The 22,508-nt window shown below is 39.3% G+C and overlaps 2 protein-coding genes across 10 annotated transcripts in view; both read right to left on the bottom strand.

Moving 5' to 3' along the window:
- Nucleotides 1-12,289, bottom strand: part of tdrd7a (tudor domain containing 7 a) — a 29,712-nt gene extending 17,423 nt beyond the window's left edge. For 4 of the 8 annotated variants that reach the window (XR_009787992.1, XM_061769352.1, XM_061769354.1 and 1 more), the window contains exons 1-10: nucleotides 12,184-12,279; nucleotides 7,432-7,636; nucleotides 5,385-5,529; nucleotides 5,177-5,288; nucleotides 4,934-5,020; nucleotides 3,669-3,703; nucleotides 3,311-3,351; nucleotides 2,749-2,925; nucleotides 1,914-2,603; nucleotides 1,589-1,785 (exon numbers count right to left, since the gene is read on the bottom strand). Coding sequence is in view for 7 of the 8 variants with exons in the window: in XM_061769352.1 (XP_061625336.1) it covers nucleotides 1,589-1,785; nucleotides 1,914-2,603; nucleotides 2,749-2,925; nucleotides 3,311-3,351; nucleotides 3,669-3,703; nucleotides 4,934-5,020; nucleotides 5,177-5,288; nucleotides 5,385-5,529; nucleotides 7,432-7,635 (1,688 nt within the window). In the remaining variant the exon portion in view is untranslated. Of the gene's footprint in view, nucleotides 1-1,588; nucleotides 1,786-1,913; nucleotides 2,604-2,748; nucleotides 2,926-3,310; nucleotides 3,352-3,668; nucleotides 3,704-4,933; nucleotides 5,021-5,176; nucleotides 5,289-5,384; nucleotides 5,530-5,710; nucleotides 5,798-5,873; nucleotides 6,009-7,431; nucleotides 7,640-12,183 lie in introns of those variants that run through there. The other 4 variants (XM_061769355.1, XM_061769357.1, XM_061769358.1 and 1 more) reach the window with 4 other exon arrangements.
- A 270-nt stretch (nucleotides 12,290-12,559) lies between these two features.
- stra6l (STRA6-like) lies at nucleotides 12,560-22,037 on the bottom strand. 2 transcript variants are annotated; one of them, XM_061769360.1, is made up of 18 exons: nucleotides 21,886-22,037; nucleotides 21,537-21,609; nucleotides 19,801-19,901; nucleotides 18,952-19,082; nucleotides 18,757-18,877; nucleotides 18,617-18,662; nucleotides 18,351-18,476; nucleotides 18,093-18,166; nucleotides 17,709-17,817; nucleotides 17,470-17,623; nucleotides 16,439-16,514; nucleotides 16,276-16,357; nucleotides 16,144-16,192; nucleotides 15,935-16,052; nucleotides 14,362-14,481; nucleotides 13,861-14,024; nucleotides 13,322-13,465; nucleotides 12,560-13,230 (listed from the first exon to the last, which is right to left on the bottom strand). In XM_061769360.1, exons 1-18 carry the CDS (start codon nucleotides 21,924-21,926, stop codon nucleotides 12,989-12,991), a joined length of 1,971 nt encoding a protein of 656 aa, XP_061625344.1. In that variant the 5' UTR covers nucleotides 21,927-22,037; the 3' UTR covers nucleotides 12,560-12,988. The 2 variants fall into 2 exon arrangements, with proteins under 2 accessions (XP_061625344.1, XP_061625345.1); XM_061769361.1 differs by lacking the exon at nucleotides 21,886-22,037 and adding an exon at nucleotides 20,038-20,182 and having other exon boundaries at nucleotides 21,537-21,551.
- Nucleotides 22,038-22,508: the final 471 nt, after the last annotated feature.

Genomic DNA, 22,508 nt, shown 5'->3' with positions numbered 1-22,508 from the left:
GAACGTGCTTGTGCCCAACGGTGGTGGCCAACAAAAGTGTGTCTTAACTTTGTTACAATTAATGACAGGCCATCTCAGTGCAACACTTGGAGTAAGATAATATTGTGCAAAGGAGTTTTCCCCGATGTGTAGCGTCTGACGTGCTCCGAGCCTCAGCCTACACCACGCGGAGCTTCAGCGAAGTCAACTCTCAGTCAATTGGGTGAGTAAAACAATAAAATACATCTATGCCAACATGCACTGATGGTTTTTAGCGTTTATTTTAGTCTTAAAACCAACATAAGAGCTGATGACAGAAAACTTTACATTGAGCTAAAACTTCAAAGGTCAAACAAGCAAGTTTACATCACAACGAATTGGGACAAAATTCACATAAACGTCTCATAATATTACAAACACTAATCTTGTGCCTCATCGGTTGGTAGATAAAGGAATAGCATTTGGTTCCATTACTTTCGTTTTCAAAATTCACCGGTGTCATGTGAAGTTACTTTTCATGCGAAAATGCTGAATTTCGGTGCGTACCCTTCAAAATAAAAGGCTAATAAAAGAAAATGTATGTTCATAATTTGGACACCCCCTATAAGAATCGGAATCGTTTGGAACCTGAATCGGGACCAGAATCGCTCAAATTCAAACGATGCCCAACCCTACAAGTGATAGTAGTTACGCACTGTACGTAGGGGTCAGTTGCTCTGGAAGCACAACCATCAAAACTACTGCTGACTACAAACAATTTAAATTCTATTTGAGGATTTTTCATTGGACAAGTTAATCATTGATATCTGAAAGGTAAAGGCATGTTTTTAATTGATCAGTTTCCCACCTTTTTGTAGCAGGTAGCCACAAATAAATTTGAAATACTTTTTTCACCGAAATAACATGTCGCATGCATAACATATCACATGATGATCACTGACAGCCAGCGTGCGCGAGTGCACCTCAGAGTGAAGAATCCTTTACTATTGACAAGCAATCCCCTATAGCGCTTAGCTGAATATCCAGTTGAATTGAATGAACAAAAATGAACTTCTTTTTTCTTCTTTTTTTTTTTTTGCATGTCACAATGAATTATGGGAACCGGGTGGGTTTTCCGTCATCATGCTATCATGTACTGGCCCAAACAGAGTCCATTCGAGCCTTGTGGATGTTCACTCTTTTTTTTTTATATATACAGATGAATATTGAAAAACATTCCGAGCGAATCACGAAAAAGTCTCGTCCTGAAGACGTGGCAGTCTGGACCACAGGAGGTATTTACATAGAGGTTTAGACAAAGAAATGTGAAAGAGGGAACAGGCGTCGACTTGTGTTAAAATGAATTTTCCTCCAATATTTCCAGGCATCAACAAGTTTTGTTCATTTTGTAATTTTATTAATGCTCTACATCAGGGGTCACCAACCATTTTAAAACTGCGCGCTACATCTTAGGTACTGATTAATGCGATGAGCTACCAGTTTGATACACACTAAATACATTTACTCAAATTACATTTAATAATGTCATTTTTTATTTGTTATTATTAAGAAACTGATATTAATTTATGTGAAGACAATCATGTTCATTTTTTGATGATGTGAGACATACCTTATGGTGACTGCATTACTGCTTTTGGCATCAATAACCAGCACAGAGGGATACTGCATTGAGGGATGAACTAAACGGGCAGGAATTTTGGGGCCAATAACATTCACGCCAGATGGAAGGTGGTAGCTTCTGCTCTTCTGACTGCCTCTGCTGTCAGTTTGTTCCAGGTTTACTCTCATGGACTTATACAGGATGGCCTGATCACAACAAAAAAATACACAGATCAGGTCAAAGTGCTCTCCAGACAAACTAGTTCAATAAAAAAAAAAAAATCCACAAGTGAGAGCATGAACGTTGTGCTCAAAGTGCCCTCTCAACCACTTACCTTCTTGCTGTCATTTGGAATAGGGTATTCCACAGTGCACAGGTCCGGAAGGAGACACAATTTATTCATAAAATGCTGAGGGAATGGGGTCTTGTATGTGTCAATGAAAAGTTTAGGCAATGCATGGACCCACAGCCCATTGCTGTACTTTGATAGAAGTTCCTTTATTCTGTAACACACATCATCTGGCACAAGGGCAGCACATGACTTGACAGGAGGACTAGGGCAAAAAACAGAGATCGAGGACAATGCAGACTTGCGTGGTGGTAAATCTTCTGAGGAAATTTTACAAGAGTTGTTTTTTGGAGGACATTTCCATGTAGGAGCCAAAGGTGGACCATTTTGTCTGAGGTTATCAGCAGTGACAAAGTTAACATTACTTGAACTGACTGCAAGACTGTGGAACAACTTTTGTGGCACTTTCAAAGATGTGGCGTGATCAGCAGGCTGTGTAGACAATCCGAGTGCTGGGTCGGCAGGGGGTTTTATGGAGAAAACTGTAAGTTTTGGAACATGGTCAACTGGAAGAGGGGCTGAAGTAGACTCCTGTGAGTAACTGAATGTAGCTATAGTGCTCAAGTTGATGGAGGATTTTGCAGGTTCGTCAGCCAGGCCACTTCTGTGAGCAGTCGAGGAAGGCAGAGGAGGGTAAACCAGGCGGTCTCCTTTGGTGCTGTATGATTTCTCTACCTGTGAAGACCAGAAGAGCCTACAATATACTGCAAAATACCTCACAAATATAATAAAATTAAAATGTTAAAAAAAAAACAGACCACAAAGACAAAGGCAACACTGAACACAGCTTAAGTAGCACAGGACATTCTTACAGACTCACCATACAAATCTGTGTCCACTTTTCCAGATCTTTGAGCACATGAGGATGGAGCTGCTGACTGAACATTTCACTGAAGACAGTTGGCAGTTTAGACATCCACAGCCCAGCGCAGTACTTCTTCAATAGCTGGTTTAACCTTCGCTGCACCACAATCTCGTCATAGTCATACAGTCTTGACTGCGTGAAGAAAATTCCCAACAAAATCACTTTTCTTGCAACCGAAAGGGTTGAAACCTCTTCAATTGCAATTCAATTGAAGGTGTGACTCAATACATTTGTCCCTTTAGTGTACATCTCTAACAGTGTCATTCAAAATAGTATCTTTGAAAAGTAAAATAATTGATACAACTCAGTTATATGATCCATGTGTACCCACTGCTGTGGCCTAATATAATGTAATTTGAGAACATTTTGTTCATCTGTCAAGTAAAATGTGTGTAATTCTAAATGGATGTCAGTGTGTTGTGAGCTTACAACTTCCAAAACACTGTTTTTCCCATGTTTTATTGTGGACGTAAAAAGGTGAGTAGAAAATGCAAAGTTCAGAGAGTATTTTTTGTACCTCAGAACAGTTGGTTCTGGAGACTTGTTCAGGTGGATTCTCTGTGAAAGGTCAGCAATATCTTAATAACAGTTAGCTGAACAATTTTTTTTTTCCTCACAACAAAAAAATCTTGGCACATTTTGTGGATAAAACATGAATATAGTAAAGTGGTCTGAAATCTCCACAGTGACCAAACTACTATACAGTAACTGATCTAAAAATAACAGGACATGTTGTCCTTTGAGGAGTTGTTTTGGTCATCTACAGTTTGTACGGAAAGTTTTCAGACCCCTTAAATTTTTCAGTCTTTGTTATATTGCAGCCATTTGTTAAAATCATTTAAATTCATTTTTTCCTCATTCATGTACACACCAACCTTCTGATTTTTGGAGAATGACCAAATTCTTGGGCCTGCAAAAACAGAAATGTATTTAATGCCTTTCAAATCATTGTAAAAAAATTATAGCAAAGAGAATGCATGAACATGAAATGGCTAACTAGATATTTAAGGATGTCCTTTTGCTCTTTAGAGAAAAACAAATGCACGTTATTAAAGTTTACAGTAAGTACAACCTTTTTTCTGAGCGGTCAGCAGCTCTCAAAACAAAGGTTAAACCTTAGTTCTCGTAACGCGACAAAAAGAGTATAGACCCCTAACCCTGATGTGCACGCTATTTTATTATGCCCTCCAGCTACCGAGCCTAGGAGGAAAAAGCTCTCTTTGTGTCTAGTGTCAACGCATTAGTCACTAATCATCGCCTCCATGGCACCGTGTCGTTATCATCAAGGGAGGACGAGGGGGAAGAATACTAACTAGAGCAGTAACCAACTGTCCTTTTCTCCAACATCCATCTCCCTCACTTCCCGTGCACGCATCCTGTTACGTTCGATGCCCCCCGTACAATTGGAAACCACAGACTCATGAACAATAGGCAGGGTTGCTACAAAAGAATTCCTGCTTTCCCACAGGGGAAAAATTCTCTTTATACATAACATTACTTGTTCAAAAGGTTAAAATAAGCCTCTATATATGGAGTGTTTTAAAATTTTGAGTAAAGCATAAAATTAGACAGTGATTTGGTACTTAGTGCAACTTTTCTTCAAATTATTGCCCAAAATATCTACCCATCCATTTTCCCAACTGCTTATAGTCACTAGTGTTGTGGGCATGCTGGAGCCTATCACAGCTATCTTGGGGCGAGAGGCGGGGTACACCCTGAACTGATCACCAGCCAATCGCAGGACACATAAATAAACAACCATTCGCACTCACACCCACACCTACGGGCAATTTAGGGTCTTTAATTAAACTACCATGCGTGTTTTTGGAATGTGGGTGGAAACCAGAATACCAGGATAAAACCCATGCAGGAACGGGGAGAACACGCAAACTCCACACAGGCGAAGTCGGATTTGAACCCAGGTCCTCAGAACTTGTGACGCCGATGTGTTAACCAGTCGTCCACTGTGCCGCCGTCAAAAAACTGTGTTTCGAAATATTGCTACACAAATCACAGCAAAAAAAAAATATAAATAATATCGCAATAAATGCTATACATTTTTTTATTTTTTGTATTTCGCAACCTGGCTTAGAACTAACAACAGATCAATAAGGAGGAAGAAGGACTGTTTCTATATCACCTGTCAGGGATAACAGACTGTTTCACAGCTGGGTGAGGGGCAGAGTGTCTGTGTTCCACTGGTGGGATGATACACTGGCCCATCTGCCTGATAATTGGGGAGAACACTTGGTTATGAAGTATAAAAAATAACTTGGAAAAGAAAAATACATTAAATATGCCACATAACAGACACAAATCAACACATTGCCCTTCAAAAAAATCTTGAATGCAGATAACCCAAAAATACCAGTACTGTATGTACCTGACATCTCCTGAGGCACTGAAGCCTCTGTAGCCACCATGGGATTGAAAGCGGTTTGTTAGCTTGAAAGTGCCACCAGCAGAAGGTTGCCGCAGAGAAGACATTGGCCACCCTAAATGCATACAAGTACAATGGGAGTTCAGTTTTAAGTAGTAAATTGCAACTCGAGTTGACAGTTTTTGTGTTGTGTTCTGTAAGCATGTCCTACCACGACGCATGTAAGGGTCAGAAGCTTTGCGTCTCATCCTGCAATTAACGAATTGGGAACATCCTGATTTCTTGGAACTCTTCTGTCGCGCCACCAGCTGGGCGATGTGTGCTGTCTCGCTGCATACTGCAGCAAAGCATCTCAACTATAAAGCACATTGCAAGTGACACACACATCTTTCTGTGGAACACATCTCTCAAATGCAACCCAACAGACCGATGACAAGTGAACAGACAAAGGTTCCCTGCAAATACTTTCAGCTGCTGGGCTGACATCACTCATATTCCTCAACAACAACATTTAGTGAGTTGTGTTTTATTTCTTACAATAAAAGGTGATGAGAACAAGTGCAGCTGCAGCTTGGTTCCACACAGTCTGTAATTCTGCCTGATATTGTACCAATCTCCTTTTTTCTTTAAAACAAAGCATTTTGTGATTAATTGTTAGGAGAAAATATATTTTAGTAAAACACATTTACTTTAGTATTACCTTTAAAAATTAAGATTCATTGTTGATTTCACCTTGATTAATTTAGAAAATCAATACCGCTTTTCCACTGTACAGTAGTGGCTCGGCTCCGCTTGCCCTGGTTATGGGTGTTCAGATTTCCACTTCAAAATAGTACTGTGGGAAAATTAAGCCACATTGAACGCATCAGTAGGAACGAGACTAACAACAAACAACAATGGTGCGGAACATGGGTCTTCTATGGAGGACCAAGAGTGTCAAAATTAAATTAATGCATAAATAATTAAATGTTTCATGAAGTATTTATTTAACCATTTCAATATTTAATTAATTCAATATTTGTTTTACTTAAATGTTTATTTCAATATTTAACTTATTTGTTGCTCCCATCTCCTTCGATCATGAACTAATTTTATCTATCATTGTCCCCTATCAAACTCCGTGCACGGGCACTGGGCGGGACTAGCGCTGATCCAGCCCCAACCAATCCACTACATGCAGAACGTCACGTGACTAATGCGGAACACGTAATAGCTAACTTCTTGTGCATGCTATGCTAACGAGCATAATTAGGATTGATGACATGATTGTTTGAAGCTGAACTTGCTAAAATGTTTTCTTTATGGCTGGTGTCTTCAGACAAAAGTTAAATAAGTGTATATCATTTATTTATACAAATATGATATCATACATGTAAACATGAAAGAAGCCCAGACACTGTCTGTTATCATCTTTGCTGGCACTGTGGTGACATCTTGTATTTATAAAAAAAAAAAAAAAAAAAAAAAAAAAAAAAAAAAGACATCGTAGATGTTTAAAGATCCTACGGGTGCTTTAAAAACGTCCCCTTCCCCATCCACCCGAGCGAAGCGGGAGTGCCCATACCTGGTTTGCTGAATGCAGAAGTAGTTTGCGCATATACCAGATTGCTTGTTCCTGAATGAGCTCTTGCCTGAGTTAATCACAGACATTTTAGGTAAATCCATGGATTTAACGGTGAATACACAGGCCAGTACCACTGCCTGCCCATTGAGATTGATGGGAGACAATGACAGATAAAATTATTTCATGATGCAAATAAATAACTAATATGATAAATAAACAAATATTGAAGTACATGAATAAAATTTGAATAATTCAATATCGAAATAATTAAATATCAAAATTATTAAATACTGAAATAATGAAATATTATGACTTATTTATTAAGAAATGTTTCTAATTTTGGCACTCTTGGTCCTCCATAGTTGCCTGTATTAACTTAATGTCATGTGTAAATGACATAGTAATGGAAAATAAAACACTTCAGAGACCACACACGCATCAGCTTCTGGAATTTTTGTATAAAGTCTGTGAAAGCATCATTATGATTAATTGTCAGAACCTTTACTTAAAATCAGTATAGTAAAGCGCTTTGCATAATTAAAAGCAGAAGCTATTGCAGCAATGCATAATTTTGTATAGTGTTTTAACATAGTGTTATTTAATGACATGATCCAACCATCCACAGTAATCCCACCACAGAAACAACCAAATATAATTGCCATTAGGCACTCCTCTTTAAAAAAAAGGTGCTTACATCGCCATTGTTATAGTCCAGCCGCACCACAGAGGGTATGCCTCTGAGATAGTCTTCCAAATTGATGAAGCCCAGTTTCTTCAGAGGGATATTTTCTCCACAGAGTGAGCGGTACTCCAGCTGCAGTCTGTGAATACTCACACCCTCCTTGCTGGACTGGAGTACAGACCGCAGCATTTTCTTGATGGACTCGCTGTCAGACATCCTGCTTTAGATATAAAAAATAGCAAGTGATTCCCAACCAGTGTGCCATGAGAGACCATCAGGTGTGCCACAGGGAATTACAGTATCCAATATCACTTAATTGGTCCGGAAATGGCTGATGACTAGATCAAGGTGTACCCCGGCTCTCACCCCAAATCAGCTGGGACAGAGTACAGCTCACCCACAACTATGGATGTCCTGATCACATTTTTTTTTTTTTTTTTTTTTTGCACCTGATTTGGAATATCTGCCAATACACAATCCCAATCCAATCGGCAATTCACTAAGAAGGTGGGGGGGGATCCAAATTATCTCCAATATTCCATTTTCTGTATCACTTATCCTCACTAGGGTCACGGCTGTGCTGGAGCCTATCCCAGCTATCTTCGGGCGAGAGGCGGGGTACACCCTGGACTGGTAGCCAGCTTATCGGAGGGCACATATAAACAAACAACCATTCACACCTATGGGTAATTCAGAGTCTTCAATTAACTTACCATGCATGTTTTTGGGATGTGGGAGGAAACCGGAGTACCCGGAGAAACCGAGCCACCCAAAATTGTCTCAATTGTTCTATTTTTTTTTATTTGAATAAAGGTATCCCAACATGATAACTTTTTTATAAGGCTATAAGTAGGCCTGTCAAGATAATTTTTTAAAGGTGACATAGTCCCAAAAACTATCACGATCAATGAAAATATTGTTGTTTTTTAATGCCTCTGAAATCACGAAAAATAACATCTGCCCTTATTATTTTTTTAGTTTTGTTTATTTTATTTTAATTTTAAATCAGTATTGTTATTATTATTGTAGTTGCTGTTGTTAAAATGTCGTGTTGTTTCTCTATTGTTTTTTTTGTTTGTTTGTTTTTTTACTCTGTGATTTGGATCCCCCTGGGTCTGAAATAAGTAATAAAGCGCTGCAAAACTAACCTGGTTTAAATTGAGCCTTCTATTCAGAATCAGAATCATCTTTATTTGCCATGTCCAAAAAACACACAAGGAATTTGTCTCCGGTATCCAATTATAATCGCTTTAGAAGCCCAAACCAAATGAAAATGCTCCATATAAACACCTCAATCGGAATAAGGGGGCCAAACCCAAATGGAATTTCATTTGGTTTCACGGGGTCGAATATTCCTTTTACCAAACTGATCAGAAGTAAATTTTCACCATGTATGCTGTCATTTGGAATAGAGTCGGGAAACGCTCTGGCTGCGCATGAATTGTCTCGACGTAAATGTGTGTTTATGCACGGCGTAATTATAACGGCTCCTGATGGAGCTCGTATGTGACGGAGATCTTGTTTTTATCTACTTATAAGTTGTTTTTAATCATGTTTTTTAAATAAATGTATAAAAACACTCCCAACTATTATGCTGAATAGACGACAGACCTCCATCTTGATAAATAACGTGACGTTCACAACGAAGTGCGCATGTCACACTGCTGTTCCGAGTAGTGCACATACAGTATATACACTTGATCAGAATAAATCCCCTCACATGTAAACAGTTGACCAGAGATCTTCAATCAGAATGATTTCAATCGGAATGACAAAAAAAGTCTACATGTAAACCCAGCTATGGTGTGGTTGGTCCGCTGAAGACGAGCACATCACCTGTCAATCAAATATACGTTGACATTCGCTGTAGTCATCAATTGGCTGAATAATTTGTGCCACTGAGGTTATGCTTAGTTAACGTCCCAATGTGTGTTACTTGGAGACTAACACACAACAATTCGGAGCAAACCTCTGATGTTTTAAACGACATCGCTGCGGTGGAATGAGCTGTTTAGCTCCTTAACGCATCAGCTCGCAGGCTAGGTATTAGCTCGCAAGCTAGCTTTTTAGCTCGCGAACTCAACAAACAGTTAACATTCCCTTAAGTGTCTCTGTTTTGTGAATGTATGCGCTGCACATGGTGGAAGGTTGTGGAGTACTGGACGGAGCCAACACCGGAGTGTACTGGTCCCGCCAGCGTTCTATGAGCCCACTCGCTGCTAATGACACAGCCGTCCAACTCGCTCAAAGTGTGATCCGTGGGCCGGCTCACTGAGTCCAGAAAAACTATTGTGTCCATTTTATTTGTCGAAGGATAAATCGATATAGTAATTATGGCGACAGGCCTAGTTATAAGTCTAGTGCAGCAGTGGTTCAAACCAAGTAAACAAAATCTTTTTGGTATCCCAAAATTTCAATGGTGCTCCACAAAATAACAACACAAATTACATTTAAATATCCTGTCCTAAATAAACACACTAAGATGTGTTAAATTGACATCATGTTCTTGAAATAAAATAATATACATCAGCTTACCACATTTTAATCACGTACAACCGATGTACATGTTCAGAGGGATTTATTTTATTTTATTTTTTTTTTTTAAATGAGCACACTGGTTTCAAGTCCTGGTTGAGAAATCTGTTCATATTTTACAATTATGGGGCTGGAATAGAAAAATCATGCCTCACCTTTGAGATTAATAACCCCTTTCCTGCGGAGTTAGCGACTCCCATTTTTTTGTCTCATTTTGGGCCTTGACATTTTTTAAGCATTTTTTTTTTTAATAGAATTGTTTGCCCATGGATTTCATTATAGTTATTACTATGGCTACGTTCTGCAAAACCCACCAAGATGTTGACTGGGTACTCGTTTCTGCTTCACTTGGATTACCTAAAAATGTGAAATGTTGTGACGGCAGAATGAGCCCTAGTTTCGTGTAGAAGAGTCTGCCCATGGAATGGCTGTATTCTATACAAGAGCTATCACTTGACAATACCATCCATCTATTTTCTACACCGCTTAACCTCACTAGGGTCACGGGTATGCTGGAGCCTATCCCAATTGGTAAATTCCAAGGTCCTTTAATTCTGCCGGGAGAAAAAGGGATTCCAAAGAGGAGGGGGGTAGGTGCTGACGCCCATGTTCAGACCACGCCCATTTCCGGCAGGATCACTGTCCAGGAAGAAACTCCTCAAGTGATGCTGGTTTAATGCATTAACTGTTTATTTAAAACATAAAATATATCCTGGTGAGAAGCCAGGTTGCTTACTTTAGTTTAGCAGTCGACAGAACTGACTGGGATGTGACTGTATCGCACACAAGTCAGTTTCATTTTATCAACATGCAACATAAATGTAAGCCGACAGGTATTTAAGACACATTCAACAAGCTATGGGTAACAAATACGCGAAATGATAATGATTAGAAGAATCAATGATTCTCATGAACATACTGTAACATCCTTATTATGGAATAAGTTCAGCAATGCTGAACTAAGTGTCCAATCTCAACAAAAGTACACAACAATTTTCTTTCTTCACAAGAACCGTTGACAGCTCATTTAAAGTGCATGGGGAATTCTGTCCAGCATAAACATGGACATAGAGTATCTAACGACATGAGTACCATTGCAAACACGTGTGGTGGACAAGCAGCTGTTGTGATGTGACAGATGGCAGACTCGCCATGCAGGGGAAGCATAACAGCTTTTGCCTCTTGCCAGGGCTCCTTCAACAAAGCGAAGTGAACTTTCCAGCCCTATACTGCACTCTATCATACAGGAGTGTGTGTCAGCCTAATTTGGGGATTTTGAATGACATGCAGCAACATAGTGTAATATTTAAAATCTTTGAGTTAGTTATTTTGGTGAAAAAATTTACTCAACGAATTCTTGCACTTAATGTTGATTTGCTGTTCAGCAGTTTTGTGCCTTTTTCAAATGGTAATTTTTACGCATGAGAGCCCTTTTGCACTGGGGGAAAAAAATTACAATATGTAGATATTTTGTTGTTTTCTTCAAACCCAGCTTTGTTGAAGAGTAGATCTTTGGTACATATATTTGAGCAAGAACTATATTAAGATACTGTGATGCACATTGGATGAATAAAAAACAGGCATATGCACATATTTTGTCCATGTTTAAAATGGCATTTTTGTCATACATCTGGTTAGGAGGTTCGCGGTCTTTGGGACCCTGGAAGTGCTGACGAAAATGTGTGGCCTTCCACCCATCATTTAGATTGCCCACAAAGCTGAGGCATGTTTTTTCTATTCTAGCCACAGAACTTCAAAACTGTAAAATATGAACAGATTTGTCAACCATGACTTACCAACTTTTGCCATGTTGCGCGAGTTAGGAAAAGCCCCCCTTATGTTTGAATTTAGTAAATTCAAAGGTCTTTTTTCAGTCCATGACTACATGGTGTCCTGTAAAGGACACTCTTATAAAGGAGCTTGTTATCTAAACAAGGCTTTCCTTGTTGAACAAACTAAAATAAATAAACAAGTAATTCAATGTGAAACCCAATTTACGATACGTGATTAAAAACAGTCGCAACATGTGGCGGACTGCTGTTGCCTGGATGCAATAACGAGCTAACAGCTAACGATGAGCCACGCTAGCAAAGGATGAAGGGGAAGAAAAAAAAAAGATTCCACTTGTCGCGTAATACACCGGCTGTTCACATCGTGTTACGACACTTATAAATAATTGCGTCTTCTGTCAAACCAGAGTAATACGAGATATGTTAGTGCCAAAAATACCTTTACGTAGCCGTTGTAGGCAATGTGTACGCTAGTTGCTCTCCATGCCGCGTTCACAAACTAAGCGCGTTCTCGTCAACAGGGCCGTTGCCTGTCCGGAAGTTCGCCATGATTGCGACTCACAATTTACTAGTACTTATTGTGAAATAAAGTTGGTTTCCATTACTCATTTCTTTATTAGTAATTAATATTTTTAATTAAATATTATATATTCATATTTTATATGATATTTTCCTTATAAATTGAGCAGAAAACAGATGAGTGAAAATATGCTAATTATTTCAGGTCAAAGTTCAGAAAGGCTAAATGAGCATTTTATGATGCGTTTAGCTGTTTTTTTTGTTTTTTTAGATTTTTTTTAGATATGTAAACAGAACACGTGCAAGCAGAAGAATTCTGTTTATAAAAGTCAAAGCAAATAATAATGAACAGAAAATAATTAAACTAATAACAACAAATAAACAAACTAGACATACAAGATCATGAGAAAGCAGTCACATCTCAACCAAACTTCACTTTCAAATATAACTGCATGTGCTATATTGACAAATAAAGGAAACTTATGGACAAACTTGTGCATCAAAATTCAGGAAGTCCCAGAATGACGTATGTTCATCAATGCTGCTGTTAAACATAATACACGCAGATATTTCTTTAACATTATACTTTTTTTAAAACTTTTTTTTTTCAGATAATGTGCATACAAAGTGAGATTCAAATTTTTACAAGATATCAAATCTCGGGTTAATTTTGATGACAGACCGCCAAACATTGACAAAATGTGTATATCGGTGTGAAAGCTATTTTAACTTTCTGGTGTTTGTGCCACAGTGTTTGGTGGTAAGTGTACCAATGCTGCCTTGTGGCTCTGTGTTTGGGAAGTCATAACCCAAGCTCGGATTACTGTGTCCGATTGAAGAGAAGGAGATGTGTCTAATGTCGCCAATGAGCAGAGGTGATGCTTCCTGTGCAGGATCAAATGAGGGTTCCTAAGGAGGGTATAAAGCAATGCCCAACGTCTCCTGGCCCGACTGTTCACAGAATAGTCTGGAAAGGACGAAGAAACTTGAGCAACAGAAACATACTAATCATTTGAGCTGGATGGTAGTGCTATAGGCGGTGTTCAGTATTTACAAACCAGATGGTGTGTTGTTGAATGTGGAGTATGGAGACAGTGTGTGTTTCTCCAGGGTGGTGGAGACAAGCAGCTGGCAGAAACACACCATAACTGGATTGTTATGATAGTGGTCAGCAAAGATCATCCCAATCCATGTACTATAACCTAGAAACCGCAGGAAATACTGTTAGATACGTACACCGTTTGTTTATGGAGAAATGCACTTTGCATACAAAAATCCGATTTTGCCATTACTTTCTTTTCTTGATACAGTAAGTGTAGTCTCTCCAAAGCATCTGCTTTCGTCAATACAATCCAGACGTATAGCACACTTTGCACATCCTATTTCTCAGTTTGCTGAAACCAGTCTGCAAAACCCTGCCTCATGCAAGTAAGCCAGCCCTTGTCGCCCTTTGATGTATTGTTTAACCTGTGTACAGACTTCAAATGAATGGCTCTTGTGTGATCCCACTATACGTGACGCCAGTTTTCCAGTAATCTGCCCCCTTTAAGTTGTCCAAAGTAGCTGATTTGAGGGTCATATTAGAGAGTAAAATCACCAGCATCCATTGTTTCATATCCTCTTTGCATTATTGTACGGTCAATGCGGGACACCAGCCATGTTCCCAGCATAATGCTGATCATCAGCCTCATGATGCAGTTGCTTATCCCCATGATCACGTTGTAGAAAAAGAAAAAGTAGTTGAAGCAGTGGAATGCTTTTCTGAAGGCAGAAGAGAAAGGATGACAAACATATTTTATTCTAATTGTACCGGTACTACAATTTTGACAAATGTATTACATTTGCTTGGTGAGAAGAAATGCAATTTACCAACTTTCCAACTGGGTAGATCAACTGCACTGTATACTAATTGTTCTTTGCTTTCATAGTCACATGTACATTTTGGAATACTGTCCATGAGAAATTCCAGAAGATGTCAGGTGGAATACATTATGGTAATTTACAATCATATATTTTGAGTTACTGTACATCTGGACTTTCCCTCAACCCTAGTTCCCATGCAGTATTATATTTGCAATATGAAACTATCCCTACCCACCTGTTGTTGAGAGCCAGAGGTTTCTGTTTATCAGTGGGAGACAATTTGTCCTGGAGGAAAAAAATCTGGACCAAAACTATCTGGAGGATCACCATGGCTACCACCAGACCGATGGTCAGACTAGAAAGAGAAAGACGGAAGTAGAACAGAGTAAATGTGCTCATATTGATACAGTGGATATAAAAAAGTATACATATCCCTGTTCAAATACCATTTTTTTGTGAAATGAAAAATTAGACCAAGATAAATCATTTCAAAATGTTTTCCACCATGAATATGACCCATAACCTGTACAACTCAACTGAAGAAAAAGGAAATCTTTTTGAGAGATGAAGAAAAAAATAAACAACTGAAATAATGTGAGTGCACAAGTGTTGACACCCTGTTGTAACTGTTAAGCGGCTGTGTTCAGAATTAACCAATCACATTCAAACTCATGTTAAATGGGAGTCAGCACACACCTGCCACCATTTAAAGTGCCTCAGATTAACCCAAAATAAAGATCAGATGTTCTAGTAGGTTTTACCTACCTTTTTTTCTTTTTGCTTTCTAGCAGAAGCCCAAGGTTTTATGCTAACAGTGACGGATATTTTGAACTAATAAACAAATAATTCCCTCCACTTTGTAAAAGGCTCTAGTTTCAGCTGAGGAAAAACAGCCCATAATGTACTGTAGGTACGGTGTTCTTTTGGTAATGAGCAGTGTTGTTTTCGCGGCAAACATAACATTTGAAATTATGATTGGTTGGTTGGTTTCATCGGACCATAACACCCAATGTGTTTGGGAGATGTTGTGATGGTCTGATGAAAGGGCCTTAGACAATGTGGCGTCATTAAGTTAAAATTCAGTCAGTGTTAGCACAAAACCTTCCAGCTTCTGCTACAATGAACAACAACAACATAAATGACAGGAAAAGCCTACTAGAACACTGAACTTTATTTGGGGTTAATCAGGGCTACTTGTGCAACCACATTATCTCAGTTGTTTATTTACATTTTCCTCTCAAAAAACATAAGCCAAAAAATTTTCTATTGAACTGTACAGGTCATAGGTCACATTAATGGTGGAACAAAGTTTTGAAATGACTTTTCCTGTGCTCTGTAATCTCCCCCTCCCCAGACATCACACATCTTGGAGAATCACATAAGGCTTTAACAGGAGACAAATCTGCTCCTGTTGTCCATTTCAGACCTAAAAACCGGATTTACAAGACTTGTGGGGAGCCGTGGCCCAATGGTTAAGATCATCGCCTGCCACCGTGGGGGACCTAGGTTCAAAAAAACCCCGACTGGACCATCCGCCAACATCCCCCGGACTCACGGCTGTGGTGTCCTTGAGCAAGACACTGATACCCCGAAATGCTCCCCGGGCGCTTCAGCTGCCCCCTGCTCCAGTGTGTTCCACTAACATGTGTATGTGTTCACTGTGATGGGTTAAATGCAGAGAACAAATTTCGTGTGCATGCATGCATGTTCATGACAATAAAAGATGATTCTTCTTCTTCTAATATCACAAAAAAACTGGCATTGGCATATCGACATTTTATATGCACAGTAAGTGCATGCATGCTCACATTAGGATCCCCAGGTTGGACAGCATGGTCCAAGCTTTGCCATGTTGTATTGGAATAACAATCACATACACCAACAGCAGTGCAGCCAGGAAGTGAACAAAGTGGACCATTAGATAACCTGAAACACGAAAAAGAGAATCCAATCTTTGAAGAAAAAAAGAAAGAAAGAAAGAAAAAAAATCTCAAAAGGATTTTAAATGAGCTATTACCCCACAGCGTAAAAGCAATTTGCCATCCAGAGTAGCGTGCAATAGAGGCCTGCACAAAATCCAGAAAAAAGTAGATCATTTGTATAGTTGTACAGTATACAGTATGTCATAAGTGTGTTGTGTCACACTCACCACACTGACAGCAGACTTGGGCTTGAGAAACTTCTCTGGGAGAAAACCTCTCTCTCCTCTCCAAAGTCTCTTTAAGTGTTTCCTGTGGAAACAACACACTGTGTGATGCATTTAGCCATGTCTGATTTTCCACTGATACTGTGCATTTTATACATCCACTTACCTGTAACATATCAGTACATGAAACGTGTAGGCGACTGAATTGAGGCTTGCAAAAATGGTGGTTGCTAACCAAGTCTCTAGAATGAAAGAAATCAATAGATTAATAGATTTATTTTAATTTGAATCACATTAGCTCTATGTTTCAAAGACCATTAGTGTCTATTAGTAAATGTTTATATGCTATATTTTCAGCCCAATTCCATAACATAAAAGTTATTAGTTTATAAAAGCCCCAGAAAACGTAGCTCCTTGGATCGTTGGGACGCACAAACCCCTCCACCACAATGAGGTGACGGCTCAAGGACGGGTATATCAGGTGTTGTTTTTTACATTTTGATTTGACTATGTGAGCACATCTGCCTCACAGTTCTGAGGTTCTGGGTTCGAATTTCAGCTCCGGCCTTCTTGTGTGGGATTTGCATTTTCTCCCTGTGATTGCATGGGTTTTCCCCGTGTACTCTGGCTTCTTCCCACAATCCAAAATCATGCATGTTAGGTTAACTGAAGACTAAAATATTCATTAGTATGAATGTCAATGTAAATGGTTGTTTGTCTATACTGTATGTGGCCGGCGGTTGGCTGGTGACCAGTCCAGGTTGCACCCTGCAACTCGCCCAAAAGTCAACTGGGATAGGCTCTGTACCTGTGACCCGAATGAGGAAAATGGATGGAATGATACAATATGTTCAAAACTTAAGAGTACTGTAAAAAAATATTGCTTTGTGTTTAACTGCCTTTTTCACAATAGTCCTGATGACACGAGAAAAGAGGAAATAATAGGACAGATACAGTAAACAGGATTACACAAAAATAGAAAACCAATTTCCACTAAACTTGAGGTAGCACTGCTGAGAATCTGGTCAAAAGTGGAGGACTTTATGTTCTTGTTTAACAGTTATAGCTTGAAGGAGGTGTGAGCGCTAGTGCTTGTCATTCTGGTTATAAATGATCATTATTGAATTCTCAAAACAAGAAATAGGTGGCTGACAGACTTTTGCATGGTACTCTATGCAGGACTTCTAGCCAACTCACTTCTGGCAACGTCAATGAACTCTTCCAGTTGGGGAATCATGGCTCCCAAAGATTCGGTCTGATTACAGGATGTCACCAAGTGCTTGAGCGTGTTCTTCCACCTGTCCACTTGGCCAAAAGCGATACTACTGAGACTGTAGTCAGCCAGCGTCATCTAAAAGCAATGACAGATGGTATGCATCATTTCATATTAAAAAAATTGTTTCTGATTAAAACGTAATTGTTTTTGCTTTTTTTACCGTATATAGGCCTATGAGGGATATGATGGCAGTGCCAATGATTCTGTTAGGGAACTTAAAGTGGGGATCCCACTCATACACTCTGCTCTGGAACCAGCTCAGGACCTTGCTACAACAGAAAATGGTTAAATCCGGTGTGTATATGTCGGGTTCCAATTGTGATGCCGTTTATAAGTGATGTATGATTCACAGTTTTGTCACTAGTACTAATTCTATTTAAGATGGCAACAATAATGATGTATATTTTTTTACAACAAAAAAATACAAATCAAACAGAATAAAATGAGTGCTTAGTTCGTCACGAGGTGAAACAGTGACTAGACGCCTGCATTTCTATTTCAATTTAAACAGTTAAATGCAACATGGCTCCACGACGTATTTTACCTGTGTGTACTTCTCTTCCTCAGAAGTCTCTTGACATGCTGCACTTGATGTTGCTCAGTCAGTTCATCTGAGTCCTAGTGGCACATTCTGCATATTAATACTCACACTAATGCATTGACTGCAAAACAAGGCATTAATGAAAAAAGAAGAGTAAATAAAAAGTAAAAATGTGAATAAATGAAAACCCTACTATCAATTAAAATTATTGTTCTGTGGGTTTTGATGATAGGTATTACATAAAATATTGTATGCGCTGACCTCCTGTTCCAGCTTTAGATGTATTCGAACATCTTTGACCAGCATGTAGACAAATCGCCCCAAAAGAAAAATGAGAGAGAGGATACAGGGCCACTGGACAATTATCTTCTGGTATTTCCCCAAAATCTGTTAAAACACATTTATATGTAAATGTTCCTTCCATCCATTTTCTGTACTGCTTGTCCCCACGAGGGGTCGCGGGTTAATTTTCTGATATCAAAAGTAAACACAAACAAACATGTCAGGTGGGCACAGTGCTCACGAACCTTTCCACCTGGACATGTGAATGTGTCCCACACTGTAATGATAAGCCTGAAAACAACCAAATAACCATTTTTGTATTTTGACTGTTTCGTGTTGTGTTTGTCCATATTAAAACATGCACCCACTCTGGATGAATATTTACCAACACAAAGAGTAGATAATTCCTAGCACAGCTCCAGCTGTTCTGAAGGGCGTTGACAGACAGGCAAAGAAAGGAAAGTTCACAAGTCCCACCTCCAAAGCTCCAACCAGGTAAACTACAGCTGAAGACCATAAACGAGTTAATGTACAATGTACAAACAACAGAGCAGAACCAGGTGGTAGAATGTGTCAGTACCTCTGGCCCAGGGTGGGACCGTGAAAGGAATGTAATGTTCCGAGAAGAGCAGCAGGACGCTGTACGACACGGCGCCAAAGGCGAACCCATACGACCAGCGATTGCTAAGGCTGCCTAGGGTGTCCAGAGGTCTGCCAAGGACATTCACACTCTTCATTTTTTTTGCATTAAACAAAATAAAAGTTGTGTTTTTCAGAACAAGCAATTGGCATCGGGCAACTTGGCAACGTCAAGGGTTCTTTGTTCTCTGAATGCCGGAAAAAAATGTCAAACATTTCTGAGCCTTTTTACAGTGTTCCCTTTAAAATATCCATGAGCTAAAGTAAGGCAAGAATTCCAGTGGTCCAGAAACCCTATGGTCCTCCAAAAGTTCATATTTCTGGGGAAAAGGTCCTACTGTCAAAATGCGATGTATTAGATACTGTATTGTCTGTCAGCTGATGATAGCCTAAACCCTTTTGATCACAACTACAGTATACCCCCTCTTTATTGTTCGCTGTACCGCAGATTTTTAAGAGATTGTTTTTCATGGGATTTTACAGTATACATATAAACAACATAATAACCGTAATTTCCATTAGCAAGTCTATAGTGTTTCACATTATATGTTAGCATTAAGCTAGAAGACTTGTGTTGGACAAAATTACATCATATGGTTGAACACTTTAGTGTTGAAATAAACAATGTCTAATTCCCTTTTGTTTTGTGTCAATTTCTTCCAATGGAAGTTTAAAATGAACAGCTTGAAGCACACTTTGTATCTTATTCGAGGAATGTGTGATCGAGAGAGTGAGAACAGGAATACTTTTAAAGAGTGTGTTTTCATTTTTCTCTACGTCACTGACTTACACCACAATGCCAAAACGTCCTTGCAGGAAAGGAAGTTTGTGGTCAATGCCCAACACTTTTGCTCTTTTCTGAAGGAATGACAGCACTAAGGCAATCAGCACCTGGAAGACAACAACCAAATCTATAAATAATAGACATCGCAACACTGCCTTTGAATTACAGAAACAAGCTAAAACTGAGGTGGTATTTAAAGTGCTGTTTTTATATGGAGGAAAAAAAATAAAATAATGAATTTACCATGTAGAAGACACTGACTTAATCTGTGGCCGACTGGTTAGAGCATCTGCCTCACAGTTCTGAGGACTGGGGTTCAATCCCCGGCCCCGCCTGTGTGGAGTTTGTATGTTCTCCCGCGTGGGTTTTCTCTGGGCACTCCGGTTTCCTCCCACATCCCAAAAACATGCATGCTGGGTTAATTGAAGTCTCTAAATTGCCCCTAGGTGTGTGTTTATCTGTGCCCTGCGATTGGCTGGCAACAAGTTCAGGGTGTACCCTGCCTCCAGTGCAACTATAGGCAAGTCTCAAGCCCGGATAAATGCAGAGGGGTGTGTCAGGAACGGCATCTGGCTTAAAACTTTACCAAACAAATATGAGTGCTCATCCAAAGAATTCCATACTGGATTGGTCATGGCCCAGGTTAACAATGTCCACCACCGGCGTCGGTGGAAATTCAGCTACTGTGGGTTGAAGACGAAGGAGAGGTGAAAAGTGAAGAGGAAAGCACAGAGGCTAGAACTGAATGTGGGGACTTTGAATGTTGGGACAATGATAGGAAAAGCTTGGTAGTTGGTTGACATGATGATTAGGAGAAAGGTTGATATATTGTGTGTCCAGGAGAGGAGGTGAGACAGGATCTTGGTGGACAGGAGGAGCTTCCAGAAGACTGGACCACTACAGCCAAGGGGATCAAAGAGACAGGGAGGAGTCCGACTCTGTCGGCTCACTGTGTGATCCGCACGCCAGCTCACTACAACAATGACAATTTATCGAGTCCAGAAAAACTATCGTGTCCATTTTATTTGTCAAAAGATAAGTCGATATAGTAATTATCGTTACAGGTTACAGGTTGAGTTTAATACACTTTATACCTTTTCCTTAATCTAAAGTAGAATAGACACAGCAACAAATACTGATAAATTCCTTAGATTATTTTTCCTTGTAACGTCACACATTTGGTCACTTGTTGCTATGTTTAGTTCACAGGGCACAATGATAATCACCCCACTGGCCAATAAAGAAAATAAGGCATAAAATTGCCACACCCACTCAGCACATTTGAATGGCAAACTGACTGGAGGTGTTATGTCCGATAAGACTAAGATCACACAGGAACTGGAAGTCAGACAGACACACTAAAAAAATCTTCTGTATTAAATATAAAATGAAAATCAGCACCATTTTCTATATCTGGTGGCGCAGTCTATAACCCTGTACGTAATTGCGTCATTTCTCATGGATTTCTTCTATTTATATTCCTGAAATGGTGGGTGGGACATTCTGCTGGCTAAATGATGCGGAGAAGAGTCAAAATACGCTCCGTAGCAGTGATGCCGTTGCTGTGCTTTTATTAAACCTATTAAACAAACAGTGCAAGTTTACGACATTGTAAAAATGCACTCACTGTATGGCACTGCCGTATGGTAAATATTGGGTTGTGGATACACGGCTGACCTTTATATAAACATAATTCCGCAGCCCAGTTTTCATGTTCCTGTTTAAATGGAAGGACAACTTACAGCTGGGATAAGTGTGAGATGCAGAAAGAGATCAATCGATATTCCATTGTGACAGTCCTGAACTATGGTTTCCCTGGGGGGAAAAAGTAAATACAAAAATACATTTACAAAGATAATAATGTTAAGTTTTGATGGGGTACGTTTATGGGTGTATAAAAATATTTGGCATTAGTTTAGAACCAATGCGCATCATACTGGGAGTCGTTTCTAATATTTTGACCTGCTCATGTTGCTAAACTGAACAGATAGTGAACACAACAATCAACATTCAACACTGTCACGGGCACTAAATTGAAGTTTGGTTAAAAGTTAACAAAAGTAAACACAACTCGAACCGTAAAGTACTTACACATGTTGCAATTGATCCGCAATCATCGTTAGATCATCCATTTAGGTTCAAATAGTTGTTTGCTCTGCATTTCTAATAAACACAACTATGGACAGATGTCACTTCTCTATTTCCTGGTTTCACACATGTGACTCACATTTGAACTTTGACCTCAGGATGCACCATTTTCTCATTCTCTTTCGCTGTCTCTCTCTCACTCAAACACATGCACGCACGCAGGCATGCACGAACACACACACACTCACACACTGTATTGATAATTGTGTTACTCAGTATAAGAAGTGTAAACACAGAGCTCGTCCACAAAGATGGTCAACCGATCATTCACCTCCTGACTTGACTTCATAACAGAACTGTTAACACATTTGTTCACCTGATAATATCAGATTTATCCGATGACTTATATTATTCATGATTATTATAGTGGTTGAAACATTTCCACTGTAGATATCCAGTTGCTGAGCAGCTAAACAGGTGAGCAGGTTCTATTGTAGGCAATACAAACGACCATCTTTGCTGACCTGTATACAGAAATAAGACCACAATTCAACTGTATGAACTCGTCTTTGGTTTTATTTCATCTTGTAAAAAACAGATAAAATTTAAAAAAAAGCCCTTGAGCT

The sequence above is a fragment of the Phyllopteryx taeniolatus genome, chromosome 4 (assembly GCF_024500385.1).
Source record: "Phyllopteryx taeniolatus isolate TA_2022b chromosome 4, UOR_Ptae_1.2, whole genome shotgun sequence".
NCBI classification, from domain to species: Eukaryota; Metazoa; Chordata; class Actinopteri; order Syngnathiformes; family Syngnathidae; genus Phyllopteryx; species Phyllopteryx taeniolatus.
Note: the sequence above shows the minus strand (reverse complement) of the source record. Positions and strands in the feature narration are given on the sequence as shown.